The sequence below is a fragment of the Ochotona princeps genome, chromosome 18 (assembly GCF_030435755.1).
Source record: "Ochotona princeps isolate mOchPri1 chromosome 18, mOchPri1.hap1, whole genome shotgun sequence".
NCBI classification, from domain to species: domain Eukaryota; kingdom Metazoa; phylum Chordata; class Mammalia; order Lagomorpha; family Ochotonidae; genus Ochotona; species Ochotona princeps.
Genome location: NC_080849.1, coordinates 48,833,934 through 48,859,935, shown reverse-complemented (window position 1 = coordinate 48,859,935; position 26,002 = coordinate 48,833,934). Strand labels below are relative to the sequence as shown.

General features: G+C 51.5%; 1 protein-coding gene across 1 annotated transcript in view; it reads right to left on the bottom strand.

Moving 5' to 3' along the window:
• MTCL1 (microtubule crosslinking factor 1) overlaps positions 1 to 26,002 on the bottom strand; it is a 123,234-nt gene that overhangs the window by 45,771 nt on the left and 51,461 nt on the right. Inside the window, exons 4-6 of the mRNA XM_058676908.1 lie at positions 8,436 to 8,495; positions 1,422 to 2,762; positions 170 to 328 (exon numbers count right to left, since the gene is read on the bottom strand). Coding sequence (XP_058532891.1) covers positions 170 to 328; positions 1,422 to 2,762; positions 8,436 to 8,495 — 1,560 coding nt within the window. The remainder of the gene's footprint in view (positions 1 to 169; positions 329 to 1,421; positions 2,763 to 8,435; positions 8,496 to 26,002) is intronic.

Here is a 26,002-nt window from a genome sequence, read left to right as displayed (position 1 = left end):
TTCTGCCAGCCCGCTGCAACAGGTGCACCACGCCCATAGGGTCCCAGAGTGCACATGCTCTTGCCACACTTGCTAAGAGCCTGGTCCCAGGCAGGACACCTCACACAGGCACATGCAAAGGAAGGGGCCCAGGGGCTGGGGAGGGCTGGGGGAGGGTCCGGGCGCTGACCTCTAGGTTGAAGCAGCTCTGGCCTCCGGGCCGGTGGCTCCCGGCGTCGCCGTCAGCCCGGCGGTGCAGCTCCCGGGTGGCTCGCAGGCGTGGGCTCTCCCGTTCGTCCCCTCGGTGGTCCTGGCTGAAGGGCCACTCCAGCTGCTCTCTCAGTTTGGACTGTTAGGTGCATGGGAGGGATGTGGCTCATTTAGTTTGAAACGAAATACAGAGGACCAGAAGGTCAGGTGTGGGGAAGGAAGGAGGGCACAGATAACCAAGCAGACGAAAGCGTGGACTGAAGACTCACAACCACCTAGCAGTGGCCGTGTGTGGACCACACAGCAGCAGAATGGGCATGAGCAGAAAGACGACGGGCCATGACAGCAGGAAGGCCAGAGAGAGGCAGCGGGGTAGGGGGTGCAGCACACGGGTTAGGAGGTGCACGCAATGGCGATGGATGACTCCCAAGCCCACCACGAGAACACCACTGGTAAAGGGAAGGTGACACGAGGCTCTTCCTTCCTTACTTGTGGGTCGAGCAGCCAAAGCCACAATCCAGGGCATCAGTCGGATCATGCACCCCAGGGCCAGGCATAGGAAAGCAGTCCTCGGAGGCCACTCGGCTCCGCCCCCACCTTGGCGACTTGTTGTGGGGACCGTGTTCCTCTCCCCAGAGCCTGACTTATCTTCCAGTGCAGGGGAAGGGGTAGGAGGGCCTGGCTGCCTAGGGCGTTTCCGAGATGCCCCGTGTCCCTTTGGTAAGGACCCGAGTGAGGGATCGATGTGCCCGGGAGGGGGGCAAGACTGCCACTTATCCTGCCTGTGACATGAGCTGGCACCTTGTTTGAACACTCCTCCTTCCTTCTTCCTCGGAGTGGCCGGTCACGTGAGACCTCACATGGGGGAGCAAGGACGGATGGACGGATGGCACGGAGCCCTGCATTGGCTCGGCCTTGGTTCATGGTGGTGGTGCGGGTAGGGGTTGGGGCCCCTGAACTCCGAGCAGGGACATAGTCAAAAAAAATTAGAGGAGAAGGCAAAAGAAGCAAGCACACAAGAAAGGGAGCTTACAAAAAAAAAAAAAATTTAGAAAAAGAAACCCGACCCAGAGCCAGGGTGGGGCTGACGCTGGAGACACGAGTGCAATGCAGCTTTGCCGTCACAACCAAGCAGCCGTGAGCACCGCGAGCCCCAGAAGTGCAGCAATGCCAGCGAGGAGGAGGAAGGGCAAGGCATGGCAGGGAGGCGGCGAGGCCGGAAGCCCCCTTACCTGCAAGTCCTGGCCCAGCTCCTTGCCCAGGTTCCCGATGGGGGAGTCCCGGGACACAGAGGTCACAGTCGAGAGGAAGCTGGATGACTCAGTGAGGTGGGGCAAGGGGGACAGGCCATCTCCAACCCGGGCCACCTGCTCCAGGAAGGCCTGCAGCTCTTTCCTGAAAGCCTTCATCTTGGCACTGATGGCACCCAGCAGACGGGGCTCCTTTGGGCCCTCCTCCCCCTCGTCTGGGACCCCAGGCCCCAGGAAGGAGGCCAGGGTGCCACGGCCACCAACACCACCATCACCAGCACCTCCAGCAGCCTGCAGCCCCGTTTCATGTAGGAAGCCGTCAGTGTCCGCAATGAGGCGTTCCACAGTCCGTTCCAGCTTCTGCGCTTCCTGCCTGACGTTTGCCAGGCACTCCGAGTCCTCGCGGGCCCTCAGGAGCTCAGCCGGACACAGCTCGCTCACCTCCGAGGGCTTCCCACTCCCAAAACCTGAAGTCTTTTCGAAGGTCTCCTCCGAGTCGCTCTCTCCACCCACGGGGCCCTCCCGCCTGGGCTGTGGCGGTGGCAGCAGGCGGAGGGCCTCGTCTCCATCGTCGCCCTCCTTCTTGCCGCCGGTGTCGCTCTCGGCGTCGCTGTCGCGAGGGCTGGGGGCGCGCAGCCCCAGGTGGGCGGCCAGGTCGCAGCGCTGGACGTTGGAGAGCAGCACCCGATTCTCATACTGCAGCTTCAGCACCTTCCCGCTCAGCTCGTTGATCTGCAGCCTGGCCGACTTCAGCTCCTCCTGCAAGGGGGCCCCATCCCCAAGCCATCCTGGCTCGCGGGGAGGCTCAAACTTGAACTTGCTCAGCTCGTGAGTCAGCTGCCGGTTGTGGTCTTCAATCTCCGAGATGGACCTCCGCAGCAGCTCCGCCTCCTCCTCCACAAACTGCAGGTGCCTGCGCAGCTCCGTGGAGGACTCCAAGGACTCGCCGAAGGGCGACGTAGGAATGCTCGGCACGTGCTCCCGGCCTGCTCCCTCGCGCTCCTGCTGCACCCGCAGGTCCTCCATCTCTGCCTTGAGGCCTCGGTTCTCCACCTCCAGCTCCACAATCTTCCGGCCCAAGATGTTGGCTTCTTCCTCCACCAACTTGAGCCGCAGCTTCAACTCGGCCTCCCTGGTGCTGGGGGGCCCTCCGGCTTCCCCCGTGGGGAGGGGGCTGTCCACATCACCATACACCGCCTTGTACTTCTGTAGCTCCTGTTCCACCTCATCCTTCTCCCGCCCCAGCTTGGCCATCTTTTTGCGCATCAGGGAGGCTTCTTCTTTGGCAAACTGGAGCTGGCATTTCAGATCAGCACTGTCATCCTGCCGGGAGAGAACAGCCCGGGAGGAAATTACTGGTAAGACCACATACTCCTGCGGCTACTGACTTCCCTTGAACCTTGCCCAGCATGCACACACACACACTCACACATACAGGCCTCCTGGCCAAGCTGAGAACTACAAGGAAAAAGCGGCCTCCACCAAGCAGGGATGCGCTCAGGACCATCTCTGGAAGGAACCCGGGAAAGGCTTGCAATAAGAAACGGAAGAATTGGTTCTGGCGAAAAACCATACAAAAAGAAATCTTCACATGGTTTATGATTGACAAGGGAGAAAACAAAATGAAGCCTGGTACCCATGGGTGATGTAGTGACCTCACATGACTGTGGACAGGATCTGGTTTCTCGCCAGCATCTGGTGCTACCAGAACCCTCACACCATGGCCCGCTGCAGCCAGCCGGGCTCTACCTGGGGCCACTCACTTCTGTGCCCAGAGCAGAGTCCCCATTCTCCGTGGCCAGCAACCCACCAAGTGCTGGCTTTCTACTGCTTTGCCGAGGAACCCGCCTTCCCCTTCCCAGTGTCAAGAGAGAACAGGATGGCCGGGTGAGGATCAAGTGCCAACTTAGACCCTGGTCAAGTGCCAACCTCTCGCAGGCAGGCCACTGCAGCCAAGAACCTGAGGGTGCTCCTTTCTCTTCAGCTGTAGTCACAGGGCAGAGAACAGAGACCCTGGGCAAGGAGCGAGCTGCTGGAGGACACGCGAGGGTCCCCACACCAGGCACTGAGGCTAACAGCCATGCTGCCCTGCTGAGGTCAAGCAGGTACTCCAGGGACCAATTGCAAAGTCAGCTCTGCTGTGCCCACATGGGTTCCCACGAGTGGCAAGCAATGCCTTTGGATCGGTACAGACAGGCAAGATGACCAGTTGCAGGAGTATTTGCCCTCTGATTGGCTATCAGGTCCAGAAAGGCTGACTTGGGGAACCAGGATGTCAACCATGGCTCCTCTTCCCCCCCACCCTCCAACTCTGCAGCTCTGTGTGGGGAGCCCCAGGGCAGGAAGGTTCCTCAGCAAGCTCTATGGGTGTCTGGCCACTCCCTGATGCAGATCAGCCCTCGTGGGTGTTCCAGCTTTCACCATAGGAAAATGTGCATGGCTCACTCCTTGCTACAATCTTACAGCAACACACTGCTTGGCAGAAGGTAACAGGAAAATCTCCCTCAGTGCTTTCCAACTTCCCTCCTTCCCCCTTACCTGGACCTTTCCCTCAGCACAGACTCACAGAAAGCGAGGAAATAGGCTAAGACCTAGAACACTTGGGAGAAATCCACCATCACAGAGCCTGCCCATTCTCGCCAGGGAAACATACCCCGACAGACACAATGAGCCGTAAGGCTCCCAGCACCACCCTCTGTGTGGAGTCTGACACAGCCAGTCCTACTGAACTTGGGGTTAGACAAGCGTGCCTGGGGTTCTCACTCTGCCAGACTTGTACAAGACACAAGCGCCCTGGGACCTGGCTCCTTAGGTCTACAGCATCCACCACAAGGTCACTGTGAAGGGCAAACGCAATACTGTACAGCAAGGTGGTTTGTAAATAGTACATTGCTAAACCCAATGTCTTCTATGTGCAAAATGCAATTCATGTGGCAAAACTGTGCATTTCCCCTTCCTTTACACATTAGGAGAGTTAGTATGCAAATGCCCCGTGGTGTGAGTTCTGAGAACTAATCACATTAACGATTTGGCTTGGTTTTCGCTGAAGCAGATTTCTGAGACGAACTGGAACACATTGCTGTCTCCCCCACTCACAACCACCCAACACAATGGGTCAACTGGTCACAGGAGGAATGATACCTTTTTGCAACAAGAAAGAGAACTACATAAAAAGCATGCACTGGGGAAGACGGACACTGCGTTTAATTGCAATACTAAAGGAAATGCATGCTTATTTTTTTTAGATCATTCAGTAAATATTTATTGAATATTAAATATTTATTAGAAAAGGCCAAACTGCTTCTACTTGTATTTTGTGCTTTCGTTTTTATTTATTTATTTAAGGGATACGGATATAGAGAAAGAGCATCACCATCCGCTGGTCTCATTCCCCAGATGCCTGTAGACGGCCAAGGCCAGAGCTGGGAGCCAGGAACTCAATGGAGCTCTCCCAACACAGTGGCAGCATGTCATCCCTTGAGCCATCAGCACTGCCTCCCAGGGTGCACGCTAGCTGGAAGCTGGACACAGAAGCCAAGTACGTGACTGAACTCGGTACTGGCAGGAACTCTGAAAGAAAGGCAGCAGCCGGCCACAAGCCGAGGCTATCGGAGGCAGGTGTTACTCCTGAAATAATGAGTCCAGAGGTCAGAAGCCATTAGGGAAAGTTAGCAGCAACCAGAGAGGGACTGAGACAGACCACTGCCAGGTGTCTGAGAACTGAAGCTTTATGAGAGTAATACTGTAAGGCTGGCAAGGCCAGAACCTCAGGCGGCATACACTGCTAAAGTAAACGATCACCTGCTCCACTCTCCTCCTCCCTCTGGGCATGCCAAGATCCACCTTAGGACCTCCAGGCTGGGACGGTGATGAGCCCACAAACAAAAGAACCACCAGTGCATGAAACTGATATAGTAAAAGCAAAGCCACAGGGAGAAGTGTGGAGTTGTTCCTCTATCAGAGGAGCCCTCTGGCCTGTCTGATTTCAACACCTTCTGTCTTGCCTTTTCTCATAGGGCCTCGCCCCTTCTTCAAACCCTACTTCAGGCTGTGCCGATCTTAACTTGCTAAGTCAAACGCCCACTCCCGCATGCTCCTTTGAAACAACCTGTTTCTGAGAACTTTCCAATAGTCAAAAACACCTCTTCAATTTTGGCTAAATGAAAATGTTTAAGAAACCCCAATCCATAGCTAGGTCTTGGTAGTTCATGTGAAGGAGCGAAGTATCAGAGAAGCTAAGAGACCCATCACTGGAGGCCGACTTCACATCCTGTGCAGAGCAATTCGTCTGGGAGACTGGGAGGAGGGAAGACAGGATGCACTAGCCAGCTGGTGTCCATCCACTGCGCAGTTACCCCAGCGATCCCATCCCCTACCACGGCACAGCTCACAGAGACCATGGGCCAGCAGGGCATTTGGCCCTACCCTCAGCCAGGCCAAGGGATGGGCGGGAGCACCTGTTGGGATTTATATCCTGACCTGACTGTAACTGGAGTGGCCTTGAAGCACTGGAGGCAACACCAGGGAGGCGGGATTGGGCACAAGCCTGCACAGGGCAGGATGCTTCTAGCTCAAATCAAGAGTGAGGATTGGGGCCCCGCGGTGTGGCCTAGCGGCTAAAGTCCTCGCCTTCAAAGCCCCGGGATCCCATATGGGCGCCGGTTCTAATCCCGGCAGCTCCACTTCCCATCCAGCTCCGTGCTTGTGGCCTGGGAAAGCAATTGAGGACGGCCCAAAGCATTAGGAACCTGCACCCGCGTGTGAGAGACCCAGAAGAGGTTCCTGGTTCCTGGCTTCGGATCGGCACAGCACCAGCCGTTGCGGCTCACTTGGGGAGTGAAACATCGGATGGAAGATCTTCCTCTCTGGCTCTCCTCCTCCTCTCTGTATATCTGACTTTGTAATAAAAATAAATAAATCTTAAAAAAAAAAAAAAAGAGTGAGAATCAGAGACTCACAGAGTGTCTATCTTCTGGGAGGCTTCTCTCCCAAGGGGAACCAGAAACTGTGGTGCAAGCATCTCTGAGAAGATGAACCTTCTAGCGGCTCTGCATGCCTGTATACACCCCTTCGTGCTGGCAAAACTCCTTAGAACACACAAACTTCCTTGAATCTCAAAACCATGTCCCCTTTGCCCCCAATGGCTGACCACAGCCAGGACAATCCTCCACCATCTCCTTGCCCTAAACTGGGCTCAGTGAAAAGAGCCTGATTCTGTTCCCCTAAAAGGGGCCGGCTTTGCCAGTTACCTGAGCTTTGATACAACGTTCCCCCAAGTCTTCGTGAATCCTTGAAGAAAAAAGCCACACAAACCACACCAGGAGCTCTACTGCGGCACAAAGCATGCTACCACTGCCACTCCACACCCATGCAGGTACTGCCAGGCCTGCCACCAAGACCAAGCAGCTTCTGAAACGAGGACAGCCCTGCAGGCCACAGGAGTGCTTGCTAGGGGCAGGGGCCACACATCTCCGCTGACCTCAGAGCCTGGAGCAGGGCCCTGTGACCGCCGGGCTTCACTGAGTGGAAGAGGGAGCCGAGTTCAGGGGAAGTCCCTCTGGGGTCAGACGGGGAAGCAGGGCTTTGGCTCGGCCAGCGGGTGGCTGGATGCCCATCTTATAGCTGTAGCCTTTCTAACACCCTGCCAAGACTACAGGGGCGGAGCCGAGGCCAAATCCAGAGCTCAGCGCAGGTTCCCGGGGGCGGGGCAGTATGGAAGCACAGGGTCCAGCCCGACTCTGCACAATGCCAGTGCTGAGCAGAGAGGGCAAGCATATAACGGAGGGAGAAACACACGGGGCCACCACCATCACCACCAGCCAGGAAGGCCTTGCCAAGCAACAGAAATATATCACGAGCCGAATATATTCTTTGCCTTGCAAGGTGGCTGTCCAGCCAGCCCTCGCGTGGGCCGACTGCCGCTGTGCCTACCTTGCGCAGGGGCGCCAGCTTCCTTTGGGCTTTGGTGGCCGACCTGAAGTTCCCAGGGCGCTCCAGTCCGCCACTCTGCTGAATAGAAACTCCTTTCTCAATCATCCCACAGCCCAAGTGGGCCGACGAAACACACTCCCTAGCACTCGCCCAAGCCACAGCCCAGCAGCTCCGGGACCTGTCCACAAACAGGTGCAGCTGTGTGCTAGGTGTGTCATACCGGGGCGGCTGTCCTTCTGCCATGGAATGCATCTTTGCTAACCAGGAGACAGTAAGCCGGAAACAGCACCCCGTGGTGGTGGTATGACCTACTCAGGTTTCCCTGTGCTGTGGGGACTCCAGAGTGAATGCTAGGGGTCCAGAGGGAGTAGATGAGTGAGGGGACCTGGCCTACCTTGAATGGCCCCATTATCTGAGAGACTGAGACACCTGAGGCATCCGTAAGGAGGGAAGCGATAGGGAAGGTGGTGGTGAGGCCCCAGGCTGCCTGCGATGCCCTATACCCCTGGATTCGCCTGAGGGCTGCCTGCTGTTGGGGTTCAGGGGATTCATACCCCCATATCCCCTCTGTTCTCTGCCACAGAAACTCCCAGCACCAACTGGAGAAAGAAGCAAGGAATCCAGTCGAACTTTTTAGAAGAGGCAGGGAAGTCCTGAAGAGTGCTGGGGACGACACACAAAGGACTCAGCTCTGCCCATCTCACGCTAGAACATTTGACTTTCACTTAGAATAATTTAAGATTCGGTTCAGCTTGCAAGTTTAAAACAGCAACACTGAGGGTAATGGTTTGTGAAGAGTGGCAGCTATAGGAAGGTCGGTACACTTGGCCCCAGCGCTGAGCGCTGCCAGTCCTGGACCCCTCCTGGTTATGGCAAACACACAGCAAGAGGTGGGTTCAAGAAGAATCTGTTCACCCCAGGGAGGCTTTGAATGAGCTCAAGAGCCAATGTGCTGCCAGCCAATGCCTCTCTGAAGGTTCGATGGGCAAGACTTTCGGCAGAAACTCAAAATGAGGTGCACTCCTCCTAAGGAGATGCAGCATTAGTTTGAAAACCTTTTCTTACCTGGTTCAAGGTCTTCTTCTCTTTGTACATTTCTCGGCTGCCTCTTCTTTTCAGGGAGCTCTGAAACAGATGCAAGGGACGCTGGGTTACTGGGGGGTTACCAACCACAGCAGCACTGGCCCCACGCCTGTGGGCTGTTTGCCAGAGTCCACAGTGGAGTCCAGCCCTGTGAATCCCAACAGGCTTTCACGCCTCAGAATCCCATTTCAGAATGGTGAACTCAACAGTTCAGTTTAATGAAAAAGGAGGGTGATTTTGGTCATATGTAAAAGTGGGGAAATGCAAGAAGGCCAGGAAAAAGGCTGCAAGTTCCAGATCTGACACAAGGCACTCATCGCTAAAGCCAGCTAACTTTCCTGTGTATGTCTACTTTGGGCTATGATCAAAATTCTTATTTCCTAAGGAACCAGATCAAACTGCAGCCACTGTTGTAGCACAGTGGGCTAAGTCACTGCCTGCAATATTGGTATCCCATATGGGCATGTCTTCAAGTCCTGGCTGCTCCATTTCAATCCAGCTCTCTGCTAGTGCTGAGAAAGCAGTGGGAAATGGCTCAGCTGTTTGGGCCCCTGCTACCTACATGCGAGATTCAGATGAAGTTCCTGGCTCCTGTTTAAGCCTTGTCCAGCCCCCAATCCTGGAGGCCATCTGGGGAGTGAATCAGTAGATGGAAGATCTCTCTCTCTTATTCTGCCTTCCAAATCAAATCAATGAATCTTACAAAAAGAAAGAAATTGAAAAAGGATGGCCCTTGTTTGTTAATTCTAAAAAACTACACTCTAATCTGTGAGTATGCCTGCATCTCAAAGGTTTTATAGAGCTCTTAATTTACTTCCATGTGAAACGACCTTGGCCATATCCTTCAATGGGCTGAATGGGATACAGGTGGCCCTGTATACCCGAGACCTTAGTTCCAGAACTCCCTCTCCCCTGGATTCCAAAATGCACAGATGCACAAATCCCTTAAGTAAAATGTGTGGTATTTACATAGTACCTCCTGTGTACTGTGGAACAGCCCAAGTTCACTTACAACACCTAAGACAATGGAGTAAACAGGGCATCATTCTGGGCCTTCCCCAAACCAAGTGACTAAGCTCATCCTGAGGAAAGCAAGCAGGGGTGAAGCAGAACCCCCTGCCAGCATTCAGCCAGTGAGCAGCTCTGGAAACCATGCCAGGTCCAAGAGGATATTTTAAAACGTCCACGGGAGGTGCATATTATATTAAAACAAACAAAAAAACCACATGGGGCCCGGTGTGGAGCCTAGTGGCTAAATCTTCGCCTTGCACATGCCAGGATTCCATATGGGCTCTGGTTTGTATCCTGGCTGCTCCACTTTCCATCCAGCTCCCTGCTTGTGGCCTGGGAACACAGTGGAGGATGGCCCAATGTCTTGGGACCCTGCAACTGTGTGGGAGAAGTTCCTGGCTCCTGGCTTCAGACTGGCTCAGCTCTGGCCATTGTGACTACTTTGGGAGTGAACCATCGGATGGAAGTTCTTTCTGTCTCTCCTATTCTCTGCAGATCTGACTTTACAATAAAACAAAAAATACACTTCAAAATGTTTTGCACCAAAGCAGACTTATTTTTTAATGCCATGTTCCCATAAATATCTTAAAGTACCTTCATATATATGTAGAGAGAGAAATTTGGTTATAATGACTTCGGGTTTCTAGATTGTGCTGAGACATTTTTCTCAGGTAAGATTTCCCACTGAACAAAGTCAGGAGGCTTCCTTCCCACAAATGCCCCAGGAGTGGTCATTCTGTTGTGTGTGGAACCTGTTGGCAGGACTCGGGGCTACAGCTGACGGCCCGTGAGCCAGGCGATGACAAATCCAAGGGGGTGCCAGGACTCCACCCTGCCCAGCCTGTCTTCTTCTCCACCAGAGCCTGTGGATTCTGCAAAGACCTCAGAAACTACCTGCTTCTAGCTATTATTTCACCACTAGACACTTTGTTTCTTCTGGTGCATAGGAACCTGTATTCCATGCAGTAGGGGATGATGAAATTCAGGGAGGCTGGCAGAGTGCAGGCTCTATACTCACTGCCTTGGAGGCTGTTATATCTCCCCCCAACCCCCGGAAGGCAGAGTGGCAGAGGGGAGGAAAGGAAATGAGGGTGAGAAGGAGCGGAAGAGGAGGCAAGAGGAGGCAAGGAAGAGCAGCTTCCATCCACTACTTCGCGCCCTCAAATAGCTGTAACGGCCAGGACTGGGCTAGGCTGAAGCAAGGACTTCCACCCATGTCTCTGTATCACCAAACACCCAAGTGCTTGGGTGATGCCTTCTAGGTGTATTTAGCAAGAAGCTGCATCCGAAGCAGAGTGGGGACCAGATCCCAGGCACTCTAATAATGGCTGTTGCTTACTTATAGAGGGCATAGTAAGGTGCTCCCCACCCGCAGCACCAGCATCTCACATTGGCACGGGTTCATGTCCTGACTGCCCCACTTGTGATCCAGCTCTCTGCTTGTGGCCTGGGAAAGTAGTAGAGGATGCCCCGCGCCTTACAACCCTGCACTCTCATGGCAAACCCGGAAGAGGCTCCTGACTCCTGGCTTTAGATCAGCTCGGCTCCAGCTGTTGCAATCATTTGGGGAGTAAATCAGCGGATGGAAGATCTTTCTCTCTGCCTCTCCTTCTCTCTGTAAATCTGGCTTTCCAATAAAAATAAATCTTAAAAAAATTCATAAAAATACACAAAGCCAGGAAACTAATACTTGAAGGCTCAGACACACGAGACCGTCCACTTATCTCTGCAGGCCTGTAGCGGCACCACATGGATGTAGCTCTCCAGTTTCTTCCCTGGGTCTCCTCCTGTCCGCAGGCATTATTTTTATTAGAACAGTCCTTCAGATATAATCTCTACACGTGTGGTCAGATAAAAACACCGAAAGCCACCCGAGGGCTGGGGAACCCAGGCATATGTCGTGACCAAGTGCCCAGCAGCACAAGTGGACATCACTGTGCTTCAGATATGGCTCACCTGCCGAGAGCCTGGCTGGGTGCCAAGCAAGCCCAGGGAGTGAGCCTGGGGGCAGTATGATTTGTGCGGGCACCACTGGCATCCAGTTTATTCCTCTGGATCCTCCAAGGACCAATGGAAGGAAAGGCAAATGTAGATTATCAAATAAATTGCACCTTGAATGTAGGTCTTGCCTGCAGATTAATTCTGCCTATAATTTTTATTCTGGTCAACTGCCAACAAGTCATCTCTGTAATATTATTAAAAAGAAAAAAAAATTAAGTGATTGGATCCATGTAGGGCCGATGCATTTGCTTAAGTATGGAATATGATTAAATAAAACATGAAGCTAGGCAAATTCTTTATCCTTACGGGCCAATTCCTAATGTTTCTCGTTTTAAGCTAAGCTAATCTGCTCCAAGTGGTTTCAGGAAAATTGACAAGTTTGCAATTGCTGAAGAGGCTCAGGGTCAGGCCGGGGGCTTAGAAGTTAGGCGGGCCATAAAAGGCAGCCAGTAAGCACCAGGACACTAAATGATGAATCAGTAAGGGAAAGAGGGAGCAGATACAGGCTGGGGACTTGAAAAATCTTAATTATTTAAAAAGTGTGGTGCTTTTACAAAATCTTATTCAGAAAACGAAGGTGTATAGGTCTTCTCCCATGGGGAAGGAGGTGGCCCTGAGTCTTGGGTCTGAGTTAAAGTCCCCCATTAGGTGCTGGCCGGAGTGAGGGGTTTGAATTCTGAGCTTCTCTGGAGGCTCTTCTGCCTCTCCCTTGCCCTTCAAGCGTTGCCAGCAGACCAGCTCTCACTTGCTTCTTGAAGGGAGTTGCTAACTGCCCAGAACAACCCTCCATGACAGAAAGTACCTCCACAGCTCACCAGTACTGGTCAGGCACGTCTCAGATCCAAGGTTCGCCTCTTTCCTGGCACAGCTGTTATGGACCAAAGCCCTACTCAAAGTGACGGGGTTCAGGTGAGACCTTGGGGAGACCAGCAGGCCTGCAGGAGCCCCAGATGACGCTGCTGCAGAAGACAGCAAAGCATTCTTCCTCCACCAGGCGAGGAGTTAGTGGGAGCCAGCTAGACTAAGGCCCTCATCTGGCAGCCCTCCACGCCCGCGTAAAGCCAATGGCTGCTGTTTAAGCTGGTGTGATTTTGTCCCAGAGCCAAAGCTAACACAGCATCTAACTTAATGTCCCCTTGGAGAGGCATGATCATACACACTTGTCACTGAGACACAGAGACAGGCCAGGAGACGTTTCCAGGGCCCCTAAACTTGACCACCAACCTCAGCTCAATTCCAAGCCTGTGCTGCTGGGGCCGTCCCTCAGAGTCCAGCTGCCCAGATGGGAAAAGTTCTTCACTTTCCTCCAGGTGTCTGGGCCCCCACAGCTGAGGTTTCCCACCACCTGCCTTTCTTTGGCAGAGGGCACTAAGAACCATCACAAGAATGGTAGCACATGGCATGTCCTTGTGGTTGGGGAACAGTACTTGCTGGCACCCGGGTCATTTCTGAAAGCATGCGAGGCTGCAGGGAGCAGGAGTCCTTATTAGGAAAAGACAGAAAAATGTCACCAGAGACAAAACATCACCAAGGCGAGGAGGAAAGAGGAGGGAAAAACACCCTTCGGCTGAAGGAAGGTGGAAGCTGGGGCTCTGAGAGAGGAGAGGCCAGTGTCTGGCCAACCAGCCACTCACTCAGGGCCGGCCTCCCACAGGGGAGCCCATCAAACACTGCTTTCCCCTGGGAAAAGAACATGGAGGGTGCGGGGATGACCAAGCACACGTGAGGGACAGACACATTCTTGCTTTGTAATACATGCAGGCTGATTCATTGTAACCTTTGTATCTTTGCTACTGGAGGAGTAACACAGCAAACAGGAGGCTTTTGTTTTTGTTTGGTCTCCCTTTCAAATAACTAATTATGGGGAAGAGGGCGTTGTGGCACAGTGAGTTAAACTGCTGCCTATGAGGCTGGCATCCCATATGGGTATAGGTTCCAGTCCTGGGTGCTGTACTTCCAAACCAGGTCCCTGTTAACGGCCTGGAAAAGCAGCAGAAGATGGCAGAAGTTTTTGGGCCCCTGCCACATACGTTACAAAACTGGATGAAGCTCCTGGCTTCTGGCTTGGGCCTGGCTCAGTCCTGGTAGTTGTGGCTTTAAAATAAAGAACTGTACCGGGCCCGGTGGCATGGCCTAGTGGCTAAAGTCCTCACCTTGAATGCCCCGGGATCCCATATGGGCGCCGGTTCTAATCCCAGCAGCTCCACTTCCCATCCAGCTCCCTGCTTGTGGCCTGGGAAAGCAGTCGAGGACGGCCCAATGCACTGGGACCCTGCACCCGCATGGGAGACCTGGAAGAGGTTCCAGGTTCCCAGCATCGGATCGGCGCGCACCGGCCGTTGCGGCTCACTTGGGGAGTGAATTATTGGATGGAAGATCTTCCTCTCTGTCTCTCCTCCTCTCTGTATATCTGACTTTGTAATAAAATAAATAAATCTTTAAAAAAAAAATAAAGAACTGTACCTTGAAGCTTAATAATTAGAAAATTGCTACTTAAAACAGTATGAACCACATTACCAAAAAAAAAATGGTAAACATAATAAAAGCCATAAATCATGGCTCACATACAACATGAACAGATTGACGATCACTGCCAAGTTCTGTCAACTGCACCAGAAACAAAGTACCCCTCCCCAAACTGAGGCTCCCACCTTGCAACACACACACACACACACACACACACACACACACACACACACACACACGGAGGCACTCAGCAACAGTGTCCATAAGACAGCACAAGATCCTACCAAGCTACCACCAACCCGCTCAGCTGCTGAGCAGTAAGTGGCCTCAGGTTCACACAGGAGCTGGAAATAACAGAGGTGAGGGCCACTGGCTGATTCAAACGGAAGATAACGCTTGTATCTTTTAAAACACAGTTTGGCTAGTCCCCTGCAAGGAAACACCATCCAAGAGGGAAAAAATGAAATCATACAGAAGAGTAAAAGCTAGCTGAAACAAAGCTGAGAAGCTCAAAATACATTGGGATTAAAGATGTTGCCCCGTCGCAGAGGAAATTCGTATTGTCTTTCAGACGCATATAATGTGAAAATGTTCAGCACCTTTAATTTTGAACGAAACATATTTTGACAAAATTCTGAGCTACTGTTGATACTATTTCATAATTCTCTGCCATCCTGCCCAATAAACTCTCTGACTTCGTGGTTATAAATAACAGACCATGCCGCAAGAATTGTAAAAGTTTACACACACATTTGTCAAAACGGAGTGAATGTAAATTTAAGAACTGAGTACCTCAGTACACATAAATTAACTCCAGAAAAATGTAAACAAAAATTGAGTTGTAGTTAACACTGTGTATTTAGAGTGATTAAGTATCTAGAATTTCTTTTCAGATGCATCAAAAAAGGAAAATGAATTTATAGACAAACAGTTGGATGAACAGCTTATACCTCATGAACAGTAATGTGTTAGGGTACAGCATAGATAATGGGCATGTGTGTGGTCAAATAATTCCCTTTTCATTTTTAATTACTTAATTTTGAAGGTAAGGATACTGAAATACACACACACACACACACACACACACACACATCTTCTATTGTCCTCTGAGTTGGTTCATTCCCCCAAACACCCCTCAATAGCTAGTGATGGGCCAGCCCAGGAAGGGAAGTCCAGAGCTCCATCTGGGGCTTGCATGTGAGTGGCAGGACCCCAACCAGCATGCATTAACAGAAAGCTGGAACCAGGAGTGGAGCTGGGCCTTGAACCCAGGCACTCTGAGCAGCGTCACAACCACCATGCCAAATGCTCACCTCCCTCAATTCCTCAAATTTTGTTTAAATATTTAGAAATATATTTATTATATTTAAATATAATAAAATGTTGAGTATTACGTATATAACTTTTCCATTTGGCTAAAAAAAAAGTTTCTGAAAATTCGTTTGATATTGGAAATGTTTCCCAAAAATGCCAACCTGAGGCCAGAGTGGTAGCACATGTTAATCCTTTGTCTGCAGTCCTGGCATCCCATATGGGCACCAGTTTGTACCCTGGCTACTCCAATTCCCATCCAGCTCCTTGCTTATGACCTGGGAAAGCAGTGGAGGATGGCATGAGGCCTTGGGACCCTGCACCCATGTGGGAGACCTGGAAGAAGTTCCTAGCTCCCAGCTTTGGATCAGCTCAGTTCTGGCCTTTGCAGCTATTTGGGGAGTGAACCAGGATTGACGAGCTATCTCCATCTTAACTACGAATAAATAAATCTTTTGTTAAAAAAAAAAGCCATCAACTTAACAGGACCTCAACAAGATAGAATAGTTCGTCTCAGAATTGTTTGGAAGATGGGCCTGGTGCGGCAATCTAGCAGCTAAAGTCCTCTCCTTGCATGTGCTGGGATCCCATATGGGCGTCTTGGGGCGTGAATCAACAGATCAAAGATCTTCCACTCTGTCTCTACTCCTCTCTGTATATCTGACTTTCCAATAAAAATAAAACAAATATTAAATAAAAAAGAAGGAAATGTACGGAAGCAAACACACCAAAACACTATCAGACACAATCAAAAAGCCATAGAACGACGGTGACTTTATAAACTTTTGTTTGTATTTTCCCAAACAGCAAACGCAAATCTGTACTTATCGCTGTCTTTCCAATTGTAAGGGTGTTTTTTTTTAAAGATTTATTTTATTTTTATTACAAAGTCAGATATACTGAGAGGAGGAGAGATAGAGAGGAAGTGGAGCTGCCGGGATTAGAACCAGCGGCCATATGGGATCAAGGCGAGGACCTTAGCCACCAGGCCAGGCTGCCGAGCCCCGGGTGTTTTTTTTTTTTTAAAGGACAAAGAAACTGGACAACTTTCGGATATCCCCATCAAACCTTTGCCCTGCCCACCTCAAGGCCCAGTGGAACAGACTGACAGGCTCCTGGGTGCTGCGGGGAGACAGAAATGAACGTGAAACTGAGGAGGAGCCTCCGGGAAGGATTAGCTCAGTACAGCCGACAGAGCGTGGCCTGAAGGACACCAGCAGACAGCTAATGGATCTCTGGGAGCTCACTGCCTCCCCGAGCTGCAGCCTTCTAACCCAGGAGCTCTCCCACCAGGCGAGCCCTAATCATTCCCCATCTGCCTTTCTGACCTGCATCCACCCAAGATCCTTGTCTGAAGCTATTGCTCAGTTGCATTAATCATCCACCAAACAGCTGCGAAATCTCCAACACGCCCCTGGCTGGCATCCTGCATCAAGGCCGTCAAGTCCCTCGGGGCAGTCTTCAGCAGTTCTCATTTCCCAGTAATGGCTGCTTGGCTTCCTCTCACGAAGCAGCGCCAGGGCACACCATAATAAGGGAAGAGCTGGGCAAAGAGGTGGGGGGGAAGGCTGGCCCATGGTTTCCTAAGGAGCCAAAAAACTCCCTCTCTAGTCTCCATCAGCTCCATTCAGGCTGCACTGGGGAGCTGAGGGTGACTCAGCCGCCTGGGGGAGGAGCTGGGCACTCCCTGGCAGTGCAGCCCAAGCCAGCCCTGGAAGCCGGGAGTCCTGCAGTTGCCGCGGGAGGATCCGGCTGGTCCTGGCCTTCTAGGGTCAGGCAGGGAGGGCTGGAAATAACCTGGCTTCCCGGAAAACGTAACCAGGGAGCAAGACAGCATCATCCAAGAACAATGCCTGGCCCCGGGGCCAGGGATGGGCATAGAACAGAAGGAAGGAGGGGCTACCCCGGCTGGCACCTGCCCAGCCAGAGCTGCGGCCCGCCAAGCCCTCGCCTAGGAAGGCGGCTGGCACCAGGAGCAGACGTTCCATAGAACACAGCTCTTGCCTTTCACGCTGAGCACCAAAATCACCACATACTTTAGTGAGTGCATCCTAAGGAGGCAGACACCCCAGACACGTGGATATTTCGGCAAGCCTATTCTAGCTATGGGACAGAACACTGCAGACAGGGTCTAAAAGACACTCGCCAGATGAGGCTCCAGCTGTAGCACACAGCCACAGCTGACTCGTGCTATAATCGTCTCCAAGCCCCAACTCAGGCCTGTAGGCCTGGCCTCTCATGCAGCTGGTGGCTGGCCTCAGCCCAGGGCCTGTGGTGTGCCCCTCCAGCAGCCTGGTGGAAGACAGAGCTGCTCCTCTCTCCCAAATAGCTCCAGCATGTCTGCCCGCTGAGTGCCTGAGCCAGCCCTGGGACAGGGACTTCGCCCTCACGCACATGGACCCTGGCCGGCACCTGTTCCAGGCCAGGGCTGCGGTGCCCCTAAGCTGCACCTTCCTCACAAACGCTATCTGCCCCAGCACCCACAGCAGTCTGATTTTTGTGTTTTGGATGACACCACATCTACAACTACCTTCTCACAAGAAATTCTGGCTGGGAGAAAAAACAAACCAAAAACCCAATGGCTTGGCTGTTTGCAACTTAGAGGCATCTGGAAGACCTCATGTGGCTTTGCAGAAGGGTCTGCAACAGAGTCAAGCATCTTTACTAGGGTGGCTCCTCCTGGGGCCCCGTGTAAACCCATCTGTGTGCTCCTCCGGGTTCTAATTGTTTCTGAACGAAGGGGCTTAATGAGGAAGTACCCCCTACCTGAAGGCTCGCCTCGCCTCCTGGGGGGGGGGTGCCTGTGCGGCCGTTCTCAGCTGGTGCAGACAGCCCATCCCTGATGAGCCCACCTGCCAGCTTCTGTGTTATCACCCAGTCAAGGGAAAAAGCCCATGTCCTCAGTCCTGGCGTGCCTTCAGATTCCCTATGTGTGTGAGACAGTCAAGTTATTCCCACGGGAACAGAGGATGGAGGCTTCCCTTGGAGGGAGCGTGGGAGCAGGCAGTGTCCCTCATGCACGCAGTGTCCCTCATGCACGCAGTGTCCCTCATGCACAACATGCCTTACCATGGGGCACTCCCTGCACTTGGGCCCTTAGTCACCGTGCGCCAGGAGAATGGAAACGGGGATCACGGCCACTCCACTGAGCTCAGAGAATAACTCACAGAGAATAACTGCCTCACCTAAGAATGAGTGGGAGGAAGGAACCCACCTCACTCCAGGGTGTCCTCTGCTCCATGTCATAGCCACCCTTGAGGCACCTGTGACCACCAGGATCTGAACATGGCCCATCTGTCCAGTCATTTCTTGCTCCCTCGCTGGGACAGCAGAAGCGTGGAGGTGTCTCTGCTGCAGTCCACCTGTGTATCCATCCTTTGGCGTCCATTCACAGGTGGACCCAGGCAGCATCAGTCGCAGCTGTAGCCCCTACTTTCTCTGCATCCATCTGACTCAGTGGGCACCACAGTCACTAGGGGACAAACCTGTGCTTCAGAAAGCTAGCTGGTGCTTGGGGTCCTCCGAAGATGGCGGCAGCGAGTGGTCGATGGACGGGACAATGCCGGGGGAAGGGTTTTTGCATCCGGCCGGAGGTGAATTAACCCAGCTCTATAAGGTTTTGGTCATAAGCCTCTGTCCACCAGGCTTTTCCTTTGATTCTTTCCTTGGGCCCTCCACTTCTCAAAAAAATCTCTGAGTCATAACCACCATGATCTCTCATCTCAAAACTGGACTGGGTTTTTAAAACCTCCAGAGTATGCCTTCAAAAGAAAATTGAAATTCTAGCTTGCATGACATTGGATAACCAAGTATGTTCCAAAAGTAGGCCAACATCTTCTCCAAGTTAGTCAGCTACACAGGTAAAAGGAAAGGAGAATGAAGAACAACGGTCCAACTCAGGTGTGTCCTCCGGTCTGTGGCCGTTGGCTGCCTCTTGAGTTCCTGGGTCTCAAGTGTCCTTATGTAAAAGTAGGAATGCGGGCGGAAGTTGGGTCTAGTTGGTAAGATGACAGACACATGTGTCGAAGGGCATCAGAGGTCCCAGTGGTGGTTCAACTCTTAACTCCAGCCCCCAGTTCTCGCCTCCCCCAGACGTGGACTGTGGGAGGTACTGCTGATGGTTCAGGTAATTGGGTTCCTGCATCCATGCGGGACACTGGGATTGAGGTTAAGACTGCTGATTTCAGCCCTGAATCAGCCCTTGCTATTACAAGTATTTAGACAGTAAACCAGGACAGGGAGTACCCCATCTCTCCCTCTCTGCCTCATGAAGATTTTAAAAAATCATCATCATAATAATGATAATAATGATAAGGCCCGGTGCAATGGCCTAGTGGCTAAAGTCCTTGCCTTGAACACACCAGGCTCCCATATGGGAGCCAGTTCTAATCCCAGTGGTCCTGAATCCCACCCAGCATCCTGCTGGTGGCCTGGGAAAGCAGTCAAGCATGGCCCAAAGCCTTGGGACCCTGCACTTGCATGGGAGACCTGGAAGAAGCTCCTGGTTCCTGGCTTTGGATCCGCTCAGCTCCGGTCATTTTGGTCGCTTGGGGAATGAATCATTGGATGGAAGATCTTCCTCTCTGTCTCTCCTCCTATCTGTCTGTCTGACTTTCCAATAAAAATAAAATATATCTTAAAATAATAATAATAATTAATTAAATAGCACTAGGCGTGGATACTGAGCCTAATAGCTCAAATGCCTGTGTATCCCACCTCGCAGGCCCCGAGTTTGACGCCTGTCTCTAGCTCCTGACTCTAGATTTCCTATTAACACAGAGATGACGGACAGAGCGATGGGGCCTTGCCATCCACACAGGTGACCTGGACTGAGCTCCTGGCTCGAGGCCTGGAACCTTTCCAGGCATTCAGAAAGCAAACCAGCGGAAGGGACTTTCTCTCTGGGTGTGTCTTTCATGCAAGTGAAAAATAAATACATCGAAGTAGGGCTGATAACACCTGCTGAACGTAAGCAGCTCCTGGCAGGATTCAGCAAAGTCATGCTGAGGAAGCGACAACCACCAGCCAGCAGCATGAACCTTTCCCTGCTGGACATTCTCACACGCTCTTCACCCTTCTTGACGGGGTGTTGGTAAAGCACAGAGAAGAGCAATCATTGGTCACTCAGGTTCCTTCTCTCGCTGGCAGAAAAGCAGTGTTTGGAGAAAGTTTCATTCTGCACAGGAGAGGTGCAGCCTTTCCCAACAGGATGGGTTCCGCCTATTTTCTGCACGTGGAACAAAAGTCCAGGGATCTAAAATCTGACCTTCCCATCACAGCTCCTCCAAGTGTGTGTTTAAAAACATCTCAGTGTTGTCACGTAAGACAGAGCAGAAATTTTAGCAGTCCGACAAAAAGAAATTTATCTGCCACAATAAGAAAGTCTTACTTGTACCATTTCAGGGAGGTAAGCGGTCAGATTTCCCACGCAATGGAAGTGTGCAAACAGCTGGCAGCAGAAATAATTTCATAGACTTGCTTGCACGAGATCTGAGGGTCACAGAAGACACACTCCCCTTTGGGACTGACAAAGTGTTCACTTGGCACTGGCACTGTGGCATAGCAGGTTAAGCTGGCATCCCATGCGAATCCCAGCTACTCCACCCTCCAGTCCAGCTCCCTGCTAATGCACCTGAGACAGCAGTGGAAGATGGCTCAAGGGCATGTGCCCATAAACGCACATGGGATACCCGGACGGAATGCCTAGCTCCTGGCTTCAGTTGGGCCCAGCCCCAGCTGCTGTAGCCGCAGCCATTTGGGGAGTGAACCAGCAGGTGAAAGATCTCTCCCTCTACACCCCCTCTCTTTGTGTAAATCTACCTTTCAAATAAATAAAATAAATCTTTAATGAAATTAATAACAGGGGCTGGCGTGATGGCTCAATTGGCTAATCTTCTGCCTTGCAGTGTTGGCATTCCATACAGGCACTGGTTCGTGTCTGGACTGCTCCACTTCCTGTCCAGCTCGCTGCTTATGGCCTTGGACGGCAGTGGAGGAAGGTCCAAAAATCCTTGGTGCCTGCACCCATTTGGGGAGTGAACCAGCAGATCTTTCTGTCCTTTCTGCATAAATCTGCCTTTCCAATAAAAACAAATAAATCTTTAAAAGCTGCGAGAGACGGACTTGGAACTACAGGGTGAGTAAAGGCATGGATCAGAGGGAAGGGAACTAGAAATGGAACAGGAAGCCTGGTGCAGGCCACGGCTTCTGCCTGGGCTATGGGGGAGGGCTGAGAAGACGGGGCCTGGGAGTCTGGCCGCCACATCAGGCAGGTGAGCAAAGAACAAGAACCACGTTGGCCATCCAGCTGAGAGCACTGTGGAACAGCTTGCCACGACCCTGCCCACTGGCCTGGTGCCTGTCCCCAGCTGACGCGGCCCGTAGCACTGTTTCCTTTCTGCCTCATTTCTTTCCAATCCCCTACCACTTGGGTTCTGCTTGCGAGCAGCTGGGGACAAGGCAGCACCTCTCGCCACAAGGCCTCCCTCGCTCAGGACAGAATGCGGACGTTTTGTTCTCAAGGAGGGCACTCTGAATGGGCCTCGCTGTGAACGAGCACTTGGGGTAGGGAGTTTCTCTGTTCTGTTGCCAGGTGATTTCCAGGCTACAGAATATGGAGATGATTTTCCAGCTACCCAAACATAATTATGAACAAAACTGATAGAGAGCAGAAGGCATACACAGAAATGGAAGGGTGAGGCAGTAGGGGGACAGCTGAGGGACAGCAGGTGGGCCCCGACTGGGCCGTTTCCCTTGGTGACTGCCTAAGCCCCTCCCGCCCGTCTCCTTCCCACCTCTCTCACACTGAACCTCAGCTCACACAGGTCAGCAGTCCTTCCCATCACGCCCTGGTGTCTTCTCATTTCTCCACTGTCCCCTGGCAGTGGGCTATCTGCCCTTGAGAACAAAGGCTAGTCCGCAGCCCAGGGACGGTCACCGTGGCTGCTCTATTGTGATCCTCCTGAGTCATGGAGGCTGGAAGACGTGTAGTGCTATGGTGCCATCTTCACCTAGTTCAAATGCCCCATGCACTTAGCAGTGGGGCTGCCTCCCAAGCTGATATGCAGTGCTGTCTGCACTGTGTGTGTGTTGGTGTTAACCAAGAAGGCAGCACAATGCCTTGCAGAGCTTGTTATCCTGACAGCAGATGGATGGCACTGTCAGGTGAGTCCTCGCAGTCTCTCCGTAAACTTCAATGCGCAGGAAGACATCTTTTCAATACGTGCAGCATCGGGATCTCATATACTTGCATGCCAGTGTTCACAAAAGCACAAAGGTGCAAACAATCTGGTGTCCATCAAGAGATGAATGCACACACAATGTGGCCAACCACACGAAAGACTCTTCCTCAGACAAAATGTGATGAAATTTCCAATAACATGGATTAACCTTGAAAATATCCCCCAAGGTTACATGAGCCAGAAAAGACAAATCCTACATGAATCCATGTACCTAAGACCCATAAGATAAACAAATTCATAGGGATAGAACAGGGGCTAGAGGTTGACAGGGTGACTTGGGAGCTAGGGAGAATTGCTTGATGGGTATGCGGCTCCTACTGCACGATGGACAATTTCTTGAAATAGATATTGGTCTCCCATCCTAGTACTAACCAGGCCTGACTCTGCTTAGCTTCCGAGATCAGACGAGATGGGATGCATTCAGGGTAGTATGGACATAGACAAAACACATATTGGTTATGACTGTGGTGCATGCTGGACACTTCATGTCACTGAACCACAAGCTTCAAGAAGGTTAAAGCAGTGCCCTTTGTACATGCATATTCACTGAAGTAAGAGAAACACGCACAACTATAGTAGTCTATTTTTTTTTAAATTTTATTATTATTGGAAAGCCGGATATACAGAGAGGAGGAGAGACAGAGAGGAAGATCTTCCATCCGATGTTTCACTCCCCAAGTGAGCCGCAACGGCCGGTGCGCACCGATCCGAAGCCAGGAACCTGGAACCTCTTCCAGGTCTCCCACGCGGGTGCAGGGTCCCAAAGCATTGGGCCGTCCTCGACTGCTTTCCCAGGCCACAAGCAGAGAGCTGGATGGAAGTAGAGCTGCTGGGATTAGAACCGGAGCCCATATGGGATCCCGGGGCATTCAAGGCGAGGACTTTAGCCGCTAGGCCACGCCGCACCGGGCCCAGTAGTCTATTTTTAAAGTCACAAACAGCACCCTAAACAAAACTGTACCTAATGGTTGCTAGCACATGTATTTTTGGATCTCCATGATTTATTGCTCTTCCCATGTGTGCAGAACTATATGATCCATGATTTAGTGCACTTTCCAACTATATAGCTATACATTCTCCTCCCTCTCCTTTTATGGCCAAGACACCAAGATTAAACTGGCACTGCTTTTAATCTGTAAAATATACATTCATGGACCCATACTGTTTATAAATGGTCTGAAGGCAGCTTTTAAACAGAAACCAAGTGTGTAGCAAGTTTTTTTTCTTCAAAGACCTTTCATTTTTAATGACAGCACACATTTTAAATATTTATTATACCTCCCAAGGTAGTTTCTGCTCCATTGCCAGGTCAAGTCAGTCCAATTTAATCAACTATCACACTCATAATTTCTTCTTAAGAAGTAGGCAACTTCTCATGCCTTAGTTTATCTGTGTCTAAACTTACCAGAAAATACTCGTGGGAGAAATTTTGATTCCCTTATGGTCATAAAAACTGAAAACTTGCTGGTAGTAATAAAGACCTTCTATAGTATCTTGCTTTACATGTGCACACAAACACACACACACACGCGCGCATCACTGTTTCTTATGAAAATACGGGGAGAAAGAAAATGAAAGGACGTCAGAAGGGACAGAGAGAAATATAGAAGGAAAATTCCAAACATCACACTATATTCCTGCAGGCAGCTCGAGCTGACCGCCCCGCTGTCCTCTGTGTCTACTAAGAGCTCGAAACCCTGGCATTGGCTTTTGGTGGGTCACGGAAGACCCCTGATGAGGTAACAAACTGCTCACCCCAGGCTCTTCAGAAACAATGGCACATGCTTTGCCTGTATTTCACGTCTCGCCACTTGCTCCATTTCTGCAGGATCGCTCACCCCAGCGACACCTCTAGGAAGCAGGTGCCGCTGCTCTCCTATCATATGAAAGGCATCAGGCTCAGGCGAAGGAGCTCACCCACCCAGGATGGGCACACACCCCATCTCTCAAGCCCAAATCTGGCGGGTTTATGCACACCTGTTTTTAGAGTGGATTTCACAGTACAGTAATGGGCATGTAGGACCCTGAGCCTACTCTGCAGCACTGGCACCCACAGGGTAGCTGACCTTGCCCTCCAGGACACTGAGACCCCATGAGCAAACATCTAAGGGGTCCCCATGGAGAAGGCTACTGGCCTCTCCGCCAGGACACACACAGCTCCCCCGATGAGTACCAGTCTCTCATGCCTCCCTGTCTAAGCTCTGGAAGCCCCCCACACAGGTCTGTGCTTTCTGCATTCCTGGCAGAAATAGGAAACCTTTATCACAACAGTTAGTCATTCCTGATCACTAGAAATTTATATCAATTACACACTTCTTCAAAAGTCCTTGGGAGAACAACTTCCTGGTCATAATGGCCTGGGCATGGCGTTCTGCTCATTGAAACGTGTTCTCTTCCCATGAGATAGTTTCCAGGTCGTTTGCCACAGATAAGGACCTCTTCCACCTCCCTGTGAGAAGGGTCTCAGAGTGCCCTTGGGGAAAACAAACTCAAGAAGCAAAAAAGGAGAAAGGGGGTTACACTGTGCATTCCTGCCACATGGAAGGAATCACTATGCAATGCTGCAACATAAACAAAGTTGCGATCCAGCAGCGTCTGTGAAACCAGCGGCACTCCTTCCACAGTCCCCTGCGCCTCTGTGCAGCCGGAGCCCAAGACCGGATGACGGTGCTGGGCTCCGGCAGCCAGCTCACTCACACTGCGGACCTTTCTTCTGCTTTGAGAAGAACAAGCATTTGCCTGTGGGTACAAAGACATTGAGATGCACTTTACAGAGGAGACGCGGGGGTCTGTTGGACACCGTCAAGGGAGTCTAAGAGCACTGGGCAGCTTATGTGTCTGCGATCTGCTGCTTAAGTCCCTCCAACCAGCAATTTTCCTCACAAATGCAGAATGCAAGACAGCAGCTTCCCCCTTGTCCTTATTCTTCCATGCCCCTACTATTATTTTGCTGCACTAGTACTTCGGCAAAAGGATTTCAATTGCACTTCACTAGTTACAAGAAGCGGATGGACACGGGGAGAAATTTCTTTGGAGAAAGCTATATTGTTCATGCAGTCAGTGCTCATCTCTATTTTGCAAACCTGGTCCCCTAGTTTTCCAAATTATCAGCACAAATTACAGCAAACATACTTTTGCTTTCTGGTGCAATTTTTTTCTATTTTCCATTGTCCTGGATCTCTAGCCTTAAGAAAGGGACAGCCATTGTGGCACAGTGAGTAAAGCTACTGCCTGGATGCTGGCATCCCATATGGGTGCCAGTCCGGTCGTTCCACTTTCTAAGCAGCTCCCTGCTAGTGGCCTGTGAAAAGCAGCAGAAGATGACCTATGTCCTTGGGTCCCCTCAGCCATGAGAAGACCCTGAAGAAGCTGCTGGCTTTGGTTCGGCCTAGCTGTGGTCATCGCAACCATTTGCGGAGTGAACCAATGGATGAAAACTAACTCTCTCAGCCTCCTTCCCACCCTCAGTAATTCTGTCTTCCAAATAAAATAAATCTTTCCTTTTTAAAAGGAGAGGAG